Genomic DNA, 14413 nt, shown 5'->3' with positions numbered 1-14413 from the left:
TAAGCTCACTCATCATGCATTTCTACGATCGTACTATTATTATCTGATTCAAACTATTCATCTTTTTTGTTTTGTATATCTTAGTTATTTTTAAAGATTAAAGAAATAATGGAGATGAATCTATGATGGTACACCGAGTGCTCTAGATTGTTGTAATATTTCATTGAAATTTGTCATCTCTTTTTTTGTGTTCAGTAGTTGCCGAAATTGGAGTAACAGCCAAGGAGCCTATTGATCATTTCACATAATTCTCATAATGGAGTTTGTGCATTATATAACTTCCAATTGTGTTCATATGAGAATGGCTAGGCATAAACCAAAATGTAAGGGGTGATTACTGGTGGAAGATTTTGGGCAGCATTTCTTTTCCCCATCCAAAATGCCTTGGAACAAATAAAATGTCTTAAACATGCTGCAAAATACTAGTCTCATAAGTCCAAGGGGAACATGTTTGAACATAGAGAATCCAATTTCTTCAGTCCAAACCTGCAAATCAGTCATGTAGGGTTCCCAAGATATCATCATCTCTGAATAGGTGATACCTGAAAGAATTATTTGACAAGAAAATGAAGTTAGAACTGAAGAGAAACGATGCCAATGATGCAGAACTTTTTCCATACATTCACACGTTCGAAAAATGCAGAAATAGATTATTTCACGAAAATGAAGCATCCATATAACAAGGTTCATAAGGTACTATGTTTGCAGAAACATAATAATTTGTCAATGGACAGGCAGCAGTTAAACTGAATACGGGCAACTTATGGTACAAAGCATAGATAAATAACTAATAGACCCTTGTATTTTTGAAGTTCAGTAATTTAGCCGATCCCAATGTTCAAACCTAGCTCCATCCCTGTTCAACCTAGAGGAATTATAACCTTAAAAAAATAATACAGTTACAACACACACATATGCACAGTAATGAAGAGGTAAAGCTATTTGAGGAATTACTACCATTTCTGTGTATTCTGGGCTAAGCTAAATTTCATTTTGCACCGGATGTAGCTTTAGTTGTTCAACAGCAAATAAATCACATAAAATTAAAAGTCATAGAAATAACAATATGCAAGACGGATTCAAAACATCATTAATTAGTAAGAATGGGGTGAACCCATTTCCAGCCAATGAGAGTTAAACTTTTCAAGCTTTAAAATATTCCAAAAAAAACCCCGAAAAGCAACAGCCAGAACATATTCACAAGCAAAAATAGTAATAAATAATATGCAACAAGGGTTAAGAAAGGTACAAATACAAGATGGAATGTAAAAGAAAAAAAAACTAACTCTTTTTCACCAAGCTTGGCTTCAGTGCCTCCATATTCAGGCAAAAGGACTGTATCTCCTTCCTTTAGATTAACTGGGATATGTTTCCCATCTCTGTCTCGTGATCCTGGCCCAACTGCTACCACCTTGCCGGAGTTCAACTAAAACAAATAAAAAAACAAAATTAGAAGAAAATTACATAAACCGTAGGTTAGAGAACTGAGAGATTGAATTAAAAACCTTGGGGGTCTTCTCGGGAAGCAAGATCCCAGAGTTGGTTTTAGAAGGAGGGATTATTTTCTCAACCAAAATGCGATTAAATGAAGGAATCAAACGCTTTGCCATATATATATATATTTTTTGTTGTGGGAGAAAGGGGAAGGGGCTGAGCTGCTTTCTGCGATGGAATTGGCTGACAGGTTGTGCATTTGGAAAGGATTTAGGGTTTAAGATGGATTCAGGGTTTCTGTTGAATTACCAAAATGGCCTTCCACCTTGACCTGTAGAAGACTCAAGAAGTAAACAAACATGACACATTGTTAGACTTAGGGATCGACATTTAAACCCGACCCGACGGGTTTCTCGGGTTGGATTTTTTATATGTGGTTTTCCAGTCGGGTCGCGTTCGAGTTTAGGGTGAAAAAAATTTGACTCGACCTGACCCGAAAAAAAATACTCTATATATTTAGGAATAATTACAATAATACCCCTCTATATATAATTTTTTTTCAATTTAGTCACTGTATTTATTGAATAAAAATATTTTTTTTATTATTTCGGGTCGGGTTTCTATGTCATATGTTCGGATCGGGTCGGGTGAAACCTTATTTTGATCGGGTCGGGTCTCGGGTGAAGACTCTCTTATTCTCGGGTCGGATCGGGTGGACCTAAAACCCAACCCATGCCCATCCCTTAGATTCGAGAAAAAAAATAGAAAACAAAAATTAAGAGCCAAAATATAGTCACAAATGGGGTTAAATTAAACACATATCATAAAAAATATTAAAAATATCACCCATTTATTAAAATAATATATTCGAAATTAAATATGAATAATTATAAGTATTTTTACATATATGAAAGTTAAATTTAAGATATATATATAAAACTAGATGAGTTTTTACAAAGTTAAGTAATACTCCTCTGTCCTATAAAAATTGTTTATTATTAAATTTTTTTGACTAATTATTATTTAAAATTTATAATTAAAAAATATGTAAAAATATATTTTAAAAAACTTCAATCAATTAGTTTTTAAATATATATTTTATAAAATTTAATTATTTAAAATAATCAAGGTCAAAGTTTAAAATATTTGATTTTTTAAAAGTCAACAAGAGACAGTTTTTATAGGACGGAGGGAGTATTTGTTTAAAATTTTTTACTGTAGAATCTTTAGAATAAATACTATCATTTGTAAACATCTTAGACTAATCTAGAATTTTTTATCAACCATTAACAACATATACATATTATGATAAATATAACTGTTTAAACTTAAATCCTTTAAAAGTAATAAAAAATTTTATTACAGAGTTCATTTAATATATTTTTAAAAACAATAGCTTAAACTAATAAATTAAATTCAATATTTAATTAAAATAATAAATATTTAATTATATTTTGATTAATCTATGGTGATTATAAGGTAGTATTTGTTTTAAAGATTATCAACAATCTGACCATTGAAAGCTCAACATCCTTGCAGTCTCTGATGCTCAAACTTATAACCTTTAAGGATAACAACCATTACTTTAATCACTGAGATAACTTAATTCGTACAGATTAAATTATATTTTAAAATCAAATTCACATACTAAAATATATATTTATCCACGCTAAAATAATTTATTATATATTGTTTTTAATTATTTTTATTTACCCTCAAGACAAAAATATTCTTTACACATAATTAGAATAGCAAAGTCTAAGCCTTGAGTAGCCCATGAAACTATAAATTGGGGTTTTTCTGTCCCATTAGGGAGAGCGGGTTTTTTATTTAGCCGATTAGGACTCGCCTTTTTAATTTGGAGAATACGACAATTACTACAATGTAGATGGAACTCGTCACCTTAATGGGATATTTTTTAATGAACACGGATGAGTGGATCCCATATGAGCTATTAATATATTGTAATTAATGTTACTCGTAACCTCAATATGATGAGTTTATTTAAAAAACATTTTTTAAAATAAATTGTAAATATAATTTAAATTTTAAAACTTAAAAAAATTAATGTTACTCGTCACCTCGAGGTGACGAGTTCATTCGAATTAAAAAAAATAGTTGTTTATAGTCACTGGTCAATGGGAAATAACAACAGTCACTTGGAAATGGTCAATATGAAACTATTCACCTCGAGGTGACGAGTTCAATCGGATTTTTGAAAATTCTAACCATTGGGATTAAGGCTATAAATATGGGGTTTGGGTTTTAGGTGTTTTACCATTAACTGTTACGAAAAAAAATTGAGAAATTTTTTTACTTTCTGAAAAATCCCAAAATTGGCTTCTCGAGAATAAATGTTACGCCTTGATAATGTTCATATTTCGTCAATCGAACTTTGTCCGGAAGAAGAACAGAGCATTCTTCAGCGCTGAATGACATCGAAAGATCTGCATCAACGGATGATTATATATCTTCAGTAATCTAGCCTATATCCAACCATATTTTTATGTGGCTTTAAGGTAAATTCGATGTTGATTTTGGCTCTGATTGAACGTTGAAGGCCTGAGATGCACACTTTCCATTTCCCGAGTGGTGAAGCGACGATTACTTTGGAATACGTCACTTGCCAAATCAGTGTTCCTGTGAATGGTGTCGTCATCGTGAGGCGAAACAATTACAACCCATCGGGTATTGTCTATGAAGTTTTGGGAAAATTGCCACCATCTGAGGTCTTAGATAGGTATCGAATACGGATGACGTGGTTGGATTTCGAATTTCAAATGACAAACGATTATACTAATAAGGAGGTTATTTTTGAATCCCGACCATATCTTCTCCAATTGATCGGAGGGGTATTATTACTGGATAACTCCGGTAATTTGGCGCACACTTAGTATCCACCTATATTAAATAATTTCGCTAAGTGGCGTAATACCAATTGAGGCTCGACAATTATAGCGTTTTTCTATCGGGAGCTTTACAATGTTGCAATCGTCGAGAGGGGTCGAAAATTCGATGTAGTAGGATGTCTAATATTGCTACAATCAAGGTCTTGGTATCGATTCCCGTTTTTTACGCCAATTACATCAGCCCTGGTTGAGTTTCCTCCGACTAGAAGGTAATTTTTTTAACTTCATTTTAATATACATTTTCATTAATTAATTTATTTTTCTCATTTTTTATTTTTATATTTTTTAGAAGGTGTTATAAAATAAGTGAGACAAAGTTGTAAGATGCTACTGAAAAAGATATACGGATGAGGATCAACATCGCCGGTTGACATGCAGTAAATATTAGTTCTTTTATTATTATTTTTGAAATTGTTTAACTTTATATATACTAACTTTTATAATTAATATTTACAGTTTTCTTGGCTTCCGTATTGTGATGAATTAAAATTTTATTTAGATGTGCGCATTTGGTAGAGTCGAGTGAATTAAAAAATTTTAAGTTATACGAATTAACGAGTCTTATTTTATAACTCAAATTTTAAAATGTTTTCATGTCAAGTTTTTAAAATTCAAGTCAAGTTCGAGTTTCTATTTAAATAATTGTAAATATTTATAATATTATAATACTATTCGATTCCAATTTAAACGATTTTCTATAACTATATAGAATATATTGATATGATATACATATATCATACTATTAGGATTTGCGGAAGCTCAAATTGACAACCGAAAAAAGTTGCAAGAGGGTGAATTGACAATAATTTGATTAGGGCGTAAAGAGAGTAAAAGATAGAGAAATTTGGCACAATGATTTATAGTGGTTCAACTTATCAACTAAGTCTACTTCCACTACCTAAGCTCCTCACTTAGGATTTTCCAACAAATTCACTAATTTGTTCTTTCTTTTTTAAGGATCAAGAGATAACCTTTACACTTCATATCTTTTCAGTTGTCAAGAGATAATTTGACATTTTAAGATAAAAAAAAGCCTTAATCTACCCTTAGTTAATTAGGATTAATAATAAAATGTTTGATTGCATATCATTTTCAAACACAAGGCAATGTTCATCTATTAGGGAGTCAATAGTAAATCTCTCGCAAGTATGCTCAGGGGGTGACTACTGGTGATTCCCGAAATAGGTCGACATCATTTTCAAGATTGCATCATGATTTCTAAAATCAAAGCAATGTTTGGTTGTTAGGCACAATAATTGATCTCCCGTATTTATGTTAGGGGGCGAATGTTATTGGCATTAATAAATGAATACCCTTTTCAACTTTGCATCCGTAATGATTTTTAAATTAGATAAAGTTCAAACTCATAATTTTCGATTCTAAATATAGGGTAATCAACTAGGTACCAATTTTTGGGCGCTTGTGGGGGGTGCTAATCTTTCCCCACGTGTAACCGACTCCCAAACTTGATTTTTGGATTTTCCCAGACCCTAAAACTTGGTATTTTGATAAAAATAAAATGTTTTATTAAAATCACCCGATTTTTATGGTTTCCCAATCGCACCCTTAAATGATTGGTGGCGACTCCTCACATTTCAAAACATTGTCAAAGAAAAACTCCCAAGTCGGTATTGTTTTTACCCGCCCGGGCGAAAAACAGTGTCGACGGAATATGATCATTTTGACTATGTAGCATCGATACTCTAGGGTAAGTTTCGATACTCCTGGAAAGTATCAATACTAAAATGGATTCTTATAAGGAAAATATCAATACTCTTGAAAAAGTATAGATACTCTGAGGTAAAGTATCAATACTCTTGATCTGAAATCCCTAAATTTTACCCCAATTTATCCAATATCAATATTGTTTATCCCAGTATCGATACTCTTGCTTAGAAATGGGTATTTTAGGCTAGAGAAACACTTGAAATTCACCTCAAATTACTTTGTTTGAGTTCTAAATTGATTCTTAAGTTCTAGCAAGTTATTTAGGGTCCTTAGGTATCTTAAAAGCATATTCTTAACACCTAAAGCATGATTTAACTAAGAAATCAAATATAAACCCTAAAATGTTCAACTACTCAAATCTTAGCAAAAACTTGTAATTCATGAAATCTAAATACTCCAAAAGTTTAGAAATACTCTACCTTGATGATTGAATCCCAAAATTGAGCTCATTTAGCTAGAAACCATCCCCCGTCAAGACTTTAATGATAAAACCATCAACTTTCTCTTACAAACAAAGAACCCATGACTTGAATGGTTAAATCCATGTTGCTTGATGGGTTAAGAATGAAAATAAAACTTGAAATGAGCTCAAGAGTTTACATTTTCTAAGAAACTTGGAGAGGAGGGAGGAAAAGAAAATGAGAATGTAGGAAAATAAAGAGAAAATAGAGATGAAAAAGATAAAAAGTCTCCATCTTTCCAAAATAGGAAAATTACAATAAAGGTTATTCCTCATATTTATGAAATTCACAAATCTCTCTTCTATGCTTAATTGGGCTGAAAACTAATCCAATGAAGTCCAACAACTTGAATTATAAATTCTGCGGGGTCTACTTACTTTTCGGGTAGACACGAAACTACTAGCCTAGAATTTGGAGCGTTACAACTCTCTCATTCTTAAAAAAAATTCGTCTTCTAAATTTACTTGATTTGGATGACCTCTTCATAGGTCAACACTGAGAAATCTGGAAGCACTTAAACCCTATAGAAACTGATTATCAAGAAAGAAGTTGTCCAATCTGACATGTTGTTTTGGACTTGTAAAATTTGTCTACAATTTTCTTAGGGCGCCATCCACATTGAACCTTAAGCGAAAACCTTATAAGATCAATAAACTAAGGGAATCACATTTTGGTTATCTGATAGACTGATATTGCACGCTCGAAGTATTTCCTGCGGATATAGTTGCTCCAAAATCACTATTATCGTTGAATCCATCTCTGGCTAACCTTACTTAGTTGAGTTAATTCACTTTATAACCCAATAATCCTTTTACCTGCTAAACATATGTAATTCGTCGTGCTAACCTGAAGATTCTATTATACTTGCCAACACTATCTCGATACCACTATTGAAGACATGTTGAAAATTCTCGACTAAAATCGATCTCTGTGCTTCTACTGAGGCACTCTGATTTAATAATAAACCATGCTACCTAATTGTTTTTTATTACCTTACAACTTGCATATGTTGTACTCGCTTGATAGAGTATCTAAGACATTAAAAATTGAAAATTGATATCTTACCGAGAGAATCTAACAACATCTGACTCTCCTAGAGAGCATGCCTCACAAGATGAAGATATATCGCAGCAACACTCTGACTAAGTATTCTGATATTCTGTCTGACATTCAATATTATATACTATTACTGAGTTATTTGAAGACGATTGTCGCTAGTCGTACGACGCTTAACAAACTTAAATTTCTTTGATATGAAGCATTGAAATTCTCGGTACTATGCAAAGTTGATTACTGCTGTGTATTGGATATAGCTCGTGATCATATACCTATATGAAGGCACAATTGATGAGGCTCGACTCACCTAGTTGATTTACTCATTGTTTAATAAATAAGACATCCTAGTGACGCCTGGGGTTCACTGTACCTCGAGACTCAATCTCACTATGACACCTATAGTACACTTAGAATCTGGGGTGAAATTCCAGAACTGCTGTATTGAAATATACACCAAGCCAACAACTGCCCTTAGGTTGATGATCGAGTATGATTTCAAGCCCTCAATGACTTTTTAAGGTAACATTGTCTAATCCACTAAGGTCTACTTGCCAGCCACTTGGATCCATACCCTTGGATTCCTTATCTGACATCTCATCTACACCATTAACGCATTGTCTCTGTATCTCTCTGATCTACCAAGCTGAATTAAAAACTGGTCGATCCGCTTCACTACTCTTCTGTCTGAATATAACTAACACCTCCCAGAGAAGGTTCCTAATCAAGCTGAACTATTAAGGTCGCTATCCTTGATAGAGCTGAGATACTGTTACTGGAACTATGGCAACATTCACCATAGGCTCTAAGGATCTACATCTATAACATTTCCTTAAAACTTTAAAGCATATTCATCGTTGATTCTTACGTCAATGCTCGTACTCTAGGTAATCCAAGACTCTACCGGAGCTTTTAAAGCACAATGCTGATGATGGAGCTAACGACCTCCCATGAGATACTACAACTGAACTCGGACTTGGCTGGAGTAACTGAGCTGGTTTCACTCTTCTCTGCTCACGCAAAACTTTAGTCCTTCCTGGTACTGACTGAGATATATATACTAATACGCAAGTCCTTACACTCAGGGTGTTTGACTCACCCAACAACCTTATCATCATGCTCTGCTCTAAAGTACTCTAAGTGGGTCTGCCACTAACTGAATATTGATATCTAAATAAATTCACCCAAAGGACTTTTTGAACTTCAAGGACTTGGTTGCAACTAACTCTGGAGCATAACAACTCAACCTAAGAAGGTCACCTCTCATATTTGAACTGTAACATCCCTCATACCGAGTTAGTGATCAAATTGTGAGATTTTAATTTCAGTGACCAAATTAGATAAATTGAAAGTTCATGAACTGGATTAAAATATTTGGAGAAGGATAATTTAGCATATAAGGAAAAGTTAAGAGGGCAAACTAGTCTTTTATCAAGTAAATGAATTTAATATTATTTGGGGTTATCTTATAACCCACGTGGATGGCATTTGGGAGAAAAATTAGAGTTCTAGACATTTTTCTCATCTTCTTCTTCTTCTCCCCCGTGAAGCCAAGCTAAAGGTGAGTTTTCTTGTGAATCAAATTCTTGATGAATTTAAGGTTGCTTATTGATCCTTAGATAATAACTAAGCTTAAGGAAAGCTTAGATTATCTTAAAACCATAAGATGAGGAGTATATGAAGAATTAAAGAAAGGAAGTAGAAAAGTGAAATCTTGAAGTAGAGTTCATAATAAGAATTGAAAGTGGGATTTGACTTGTCATAAAGCTAACTAAGAAGTATGAGGTGTTAGAATTCAAATTAGAACATGTTGGAATTTGGGTTAGATTCTTAAATTCTACATGGAGAATTAGATTTCTAAGTTTTAGAAGTATTTAATGGATAATAATTAGTTTAAGTAAGAGTATGCAAGTTAGGGATATTAAAAGAGGGGAAATATAAAGTGTCAAGTAGAGTAAGAAGAGATTTTCGTGCTTAAATGATATTTCTGGGCAATGTGCATCGATGCAAATTCATTATGCACCGATGCATCAATGATAAATCCCAGAAATTTGTTGAAGGTGCATCGATGCATATGAAGTGCATCGATGCATTAATTTAAATACAAACATTTAATGTCGTCAGTGCATCGATGCATAAGGAGTGCATCGATGCATTTCTAATAAAATGAACATCGAATGCCCTCAGTGCATCGATGCATCAGGAGTGCATCGATGCATGCCTCCATTAAAAGATGAAAATGGCTTTTCTTTTAGCCTAAGAAATGATAGTTTAGAATATACTAATTAGTATACTGATAAGTATCAATGAATTACTATGTAGATATCGAGCCTAAACGAGTTCTGGAACAATCGACAAGTAGGATTGATCGAGGAAAAAGCAAGGAAATATAGGTGAGTGCATATGCATAGCATTAATATAGTATTATAATCATTTCTAGACTTATGATAAGTCTAGATTCAATATTTTAATAAATGATTACATTCCATATTATGAAACATGATATAAGTTTATACCATATGCATTACATGACATGAATATGCAGGAAATGATATGCCTATGTGATAAAGGTATAAAAATACTATGTCTACGTGATACAAATTATGTGAAGTGTGAAAGCCCATGTTATGTAGATGAGAACTATAGGTATAGTTGGCATGCCAAGGATAGAGGGTCTACGCGGTCCTTCGGGATATATATATATATATTCTGTGGAACATGTGTGAAGTCTTGTAAGACACATACTTGATCCCTAGTATATGTATATGATTCTTAAGGAATGATATGTGGTCCTTATGGACATTATTATATGGCACTACGGTGCAATTCTATGCGGTCCTTCGGGATATATATATATATTCTGTGGAACATGTGTGAAGTCTTGTAAGACACATACTTGATCCCTAGTATATGTATATGATTTTTAAGGAATGATATGTGGTCCTTATGGACATTATTATATGGCACTACGGTGCAATTCTACGTGGCACTTCGGTGCAATTATACGAGCTGTGGTGACAGCATAGTGCACAACCTCACAATACTCACATACCTTAGGTTTTTAATATGATATCATGGGCCAATAAACTTATTAATACAAATTCATGAATGTTAAAGTAATATGCTTACAGGTATGGATATTGGTGATGTAAACTACATTGATTAAGTACATGCTTTCATCTCATTTCATATCATTATGACATTTTTATTACATTTCCTTGTTATTATTATTACATTGCCTTACTAAGTCGATGACTTAGCGTGTGAGTGTTTCACACGTAGGATCCAAGAAAGTAGACGGGACACGTTAAATAGCTGGACAACATTACTCCTGCGACCACCAGATCAGAAGCAACTTAATCAGTAGGTCATTTTGTTATGTAAATGGCAGTTGGCATGTAATTAAAGGGTTAAGTTGTGTATGCTCTGAATATTTTGGTAAACTTATATTACAATATGTATATTATCGTATTTTCTTAATATAAGTTCAAATATTTTGCTATTATTTGTTAAGAGTTGTGTTTTAAAAAGTCAATGTAATATCTCTGACTCATATCCGGGTCGGGTACGGGTTGGGGTGTTACATGAACATTGAGCAATCTCCCTGGACTAGCCGAGAGAATTGCACTCTCTAATTATACATAGTTGCCTCATTAATATACTTGTTCTTGACTCATCTGGGAACTGATTTCATACGACTTTTGGTTGTAGGGTCATTCTTACAGCCCCTACTGATTGATAGTATCACCTTGAGCATAATGGTGACACACTCTAACTTACCCTCCAGGGTAAGGCAAAACTGCCTGGAAGTCCAATGGTCATTCACAATCATTGATCGACTGATCTCAAATCCTTATCACCTGAACCAAAGAAGTTGATTGTCTGATATTTCCTTATCCTATCTACTAGGGATTCTGTTGTCACCAAAGAACCCTAGGTGGTTAACTGAACTGTCTATGCTCTAGGAGTAACGTCCATTACCTCTTGGAGAGTGAAAGTTAAACCTCTGAAGAAGGTTGCCTCTACGACACTCATTCCTGACGGGACACTAAAATCCATACCTTGACATAATTCCTTTAATGACTTTATTGGGGTGAGAGGCTCGCCTCTCTATCTAATTCCCTTAATTATGTTTAACTCTGTTTGCTATCACAAATTCTAAAACTTAGGCGAAGGAAGAAAGCACCATCATGATTCATACTTACACAAGTACTTTCAGTACCTATGGGCATGTATTCACTGAAACCTTACTAATACTAACCACTTGGAAATAGAATCGACTCAACCTGACGCTCTGATACCACTAACCCAAATGGACCTATAGTGCCACATTGGGCTATCTAAGCAATCTCTGATTCTCAAAATATATTCATTTATTTAAAACATATTGAATAGTATGATATATAAAACGTAAATATTGTATAAAATAATTTTTCAAACTGGAGCTCCGTGACATATAATTTAAAATCAAATAATAAAACTTTGAGTTTAATAAAATGAATACATAAGTAAGGAATTATGAATACATATACCCACTAAGCTATGGTACGATACTATGAAAAAGATGCTAGAAGTCTTACTACAACTATACTCTTCAAACTGCTCATGCTACTAACCTGTCAACGAAAAACATCTAAAGGCTGAGCTTACAAACCCCAGCAGTATAATAGCTAATCTAGAGCAGCATAAGAATTCATAAACCCAAGCATGCTAAATATCTGATACTAAGAAGTAGGTACATGCATGATCTAGTCAAGTGCTACTTACTTAAGGCTTAGTTGTTCTATTTCTAAAGTATGAGTCTCTAACCCTAATATCTATATTTGTTATACATTATCTGAAAGCTATGCTTATTATATTGTGCATTGTCTGAATATAGGACTAACTCTGGTATGCATTATCTGAAAGTAATAATTTTTCTACTATGCATATACTAAAATATGATACAACACAATAAATAATAATATGTGGTTAGAATCATGGTGAAGCTGAGGGATTTTGCATCTCGGAGATCATACACCCTTCTAGCATTGTCAAAGCATCATCGGGTACTCCTGGGTGAGATTCAAAATTCTACATCAAAAACGTACACCCACCGACTTACTTCGTCGAGTCTTAGGGCAATTGACAATGAAGTGTCGTAGCATTGACTGAAAAACAAGACAATCGCCCTATTACTAGAGTACCTCGGGTGTCTTAATTCTTTCCCAAGTGTCACACAAAGACTAGTTTTATGACATTCCTAATTGTTATTGTTTTAGTTGTTACTATTACTGATTCTATTTCTGGTTCTATTTCTGTTACTAAGTTATAATTGATTATATATATTGATATGGTTATGCACTAATAGAGGATATTTTAGTATTTCTCTGACTCTAGGGAAGTCTCTATGCGATTCAAAACTTCAAGACGATTACTGTTTTTACTGCTTACTGGCTAGGGTTATGATCGGCCCGATATCTGACTCAGGTTCTTTTCTAGGTAGTGATGCTCTAATCACTAACCTACGCTTCCCTTTAATTCACCGTCGAATTAAAGGAATATCTGAAAGTCCAACATTCTCGATCACTCTTGCGGTATACGTCACTATTGTCTCACATGCTGATTACCTATTCGTACCTCTCGTCGATATAACCTGTGCACTGGTCCTTCAACTATATCTGTCTGATATGTGATCACTAAATATGCTTGGACATGATATACTTACTGTGGTTACTCTGGCTGTAACCCACTCTCACGAGTGTCTCTGGGCCCCTTTAGCCATTTACATCCCTCACAGACTAAGTCTTATCCTTACGGACCACCCCAAGCTCTTACGGACCTTAATCGATTTGAATTTGATCATTTTGAGTGTGTAGTATCGATACTTCTGTAAAGTATCGATATTAAAATGGATTCTGATACGGAAAGTATCGATACTCTGAGGTAAAGTATCGATACTCTTGGACTAAAATCCCTAAATTTTGCCCCAATTCATCCAGTATCGATACTGTTCATCCTAGTATCAATACTCTTGCTCAGAAATGAGTTTTTAAGCTCATTAAACACTTGAAATTCACCCCAAATGACTTTGTTTGAGTTTTAAATTGATTTTGAAGTTCTAATAAGTTATTTAGGGTCCTTAGATGTCTTAAAAACATATTTTTTAACATCTAAATTTGATTTAATTGAGAAATTAAATATGAACCCTAAAATACTTAACTACTCAACTCTTAGCGAAAAACTTGTAATTTATGGAATCTAAATACTCCAAAGGATTAGAAATACACTACCTTGATGATTAAATCCCAAAATTGAGCTACTTTAGTTAGAAATCATCCCTCACCAAGACTTTGAATATAAAACCCTCAACTTTCTCTTGCAAACAAAGAACACATGACTTGAATGGTTAAATCCATGTTGCTTGAGGGGTTAAGAACGAAAATAAAACTTGAAATGGGCTTAAGAGCTTAACTTTGCTAAGAAACTTGGAGAGGAGAGAGGAAGAGAAAATGAGAAGATATGAAAATAAAGAGAAAATGGAGATGGAAAAGATAAAAGGTCTCCATCTTTCCAAAACGGGAAAATTACACTAAAGGTCATTCCTCATATTTATGAAATTCACAAATCTCCTTTTTATTCTTAATTGGGCTCAAATATAATCCAATGAAGCACAACAACTTGAATTATAAATTCTGCAGGGTTCATTTACCTCTTGGGTAGACCCAAAACTACTAGCCTAGAATTTGGAGCATTACATGTTGAGGAGCTTAGAGTGACCGAGGTCCAGACCTAGAGCATATCATAGTACGTCTCAAGTTTTTTAAGGGCATGTATATTTATAAACTC

The 14413-nt window shown here is 33.6% G+C and overlaps 1 protein-coding gene across 1 annotated transcript; it reads right to left on the bottom strand.

The window, feature by feature from the left end:
• Positions 1 to 354: 354 nt before the first annotated feature.
• On the bottom strand, positions 355 to 1747 carry LOC120167948 (10 kDa chaperonin, mitochondrial-like). The gene is made up of 3 exons (XM_039176839.1): positions 1506 to 1747; positions 1287 to 1426; positions 355 to 542 (listed from the first exon to the last, which is right to left on the bottom strand). The coding sequence occupies exons 1-3, from the start codon at positions 1608 to 1610 to the stop codon at positions 494 to 496; spliced, it is 294 nt and encodes a 97-aa protein (XP_039032770.1). The 5' UTR covers positions 1611 to 1747; the 3' UTR covers positions 355 to 493.
• Between the last annotated feature and the right edge of the window lie 12666 nt (positions 1748 to 14413).

The sequence above is a fragment of the Hibiscus syriacus genome, unplaced genomic scaffold (genome assembly GCF_006381635.1).
Source record: "Hibiscus syriacus cultivar Baekdansim isolate YM2019G1 unplaced genomic scaffold, ASM638163v2 tig00111708_pilon, whole genome shotgun sequence".
Lineage (NCBI taxonomy): Eukaryota > Viridiplantae > Streptophyta > Magnoliopsida > Malvales > Malvaceae > Hibiscus > Hibiscus syriacus.
Note: the sequence above shows the minus strand (reverse complement) of the source record. Positions and strands in the feature narration are given on the sequence as shown.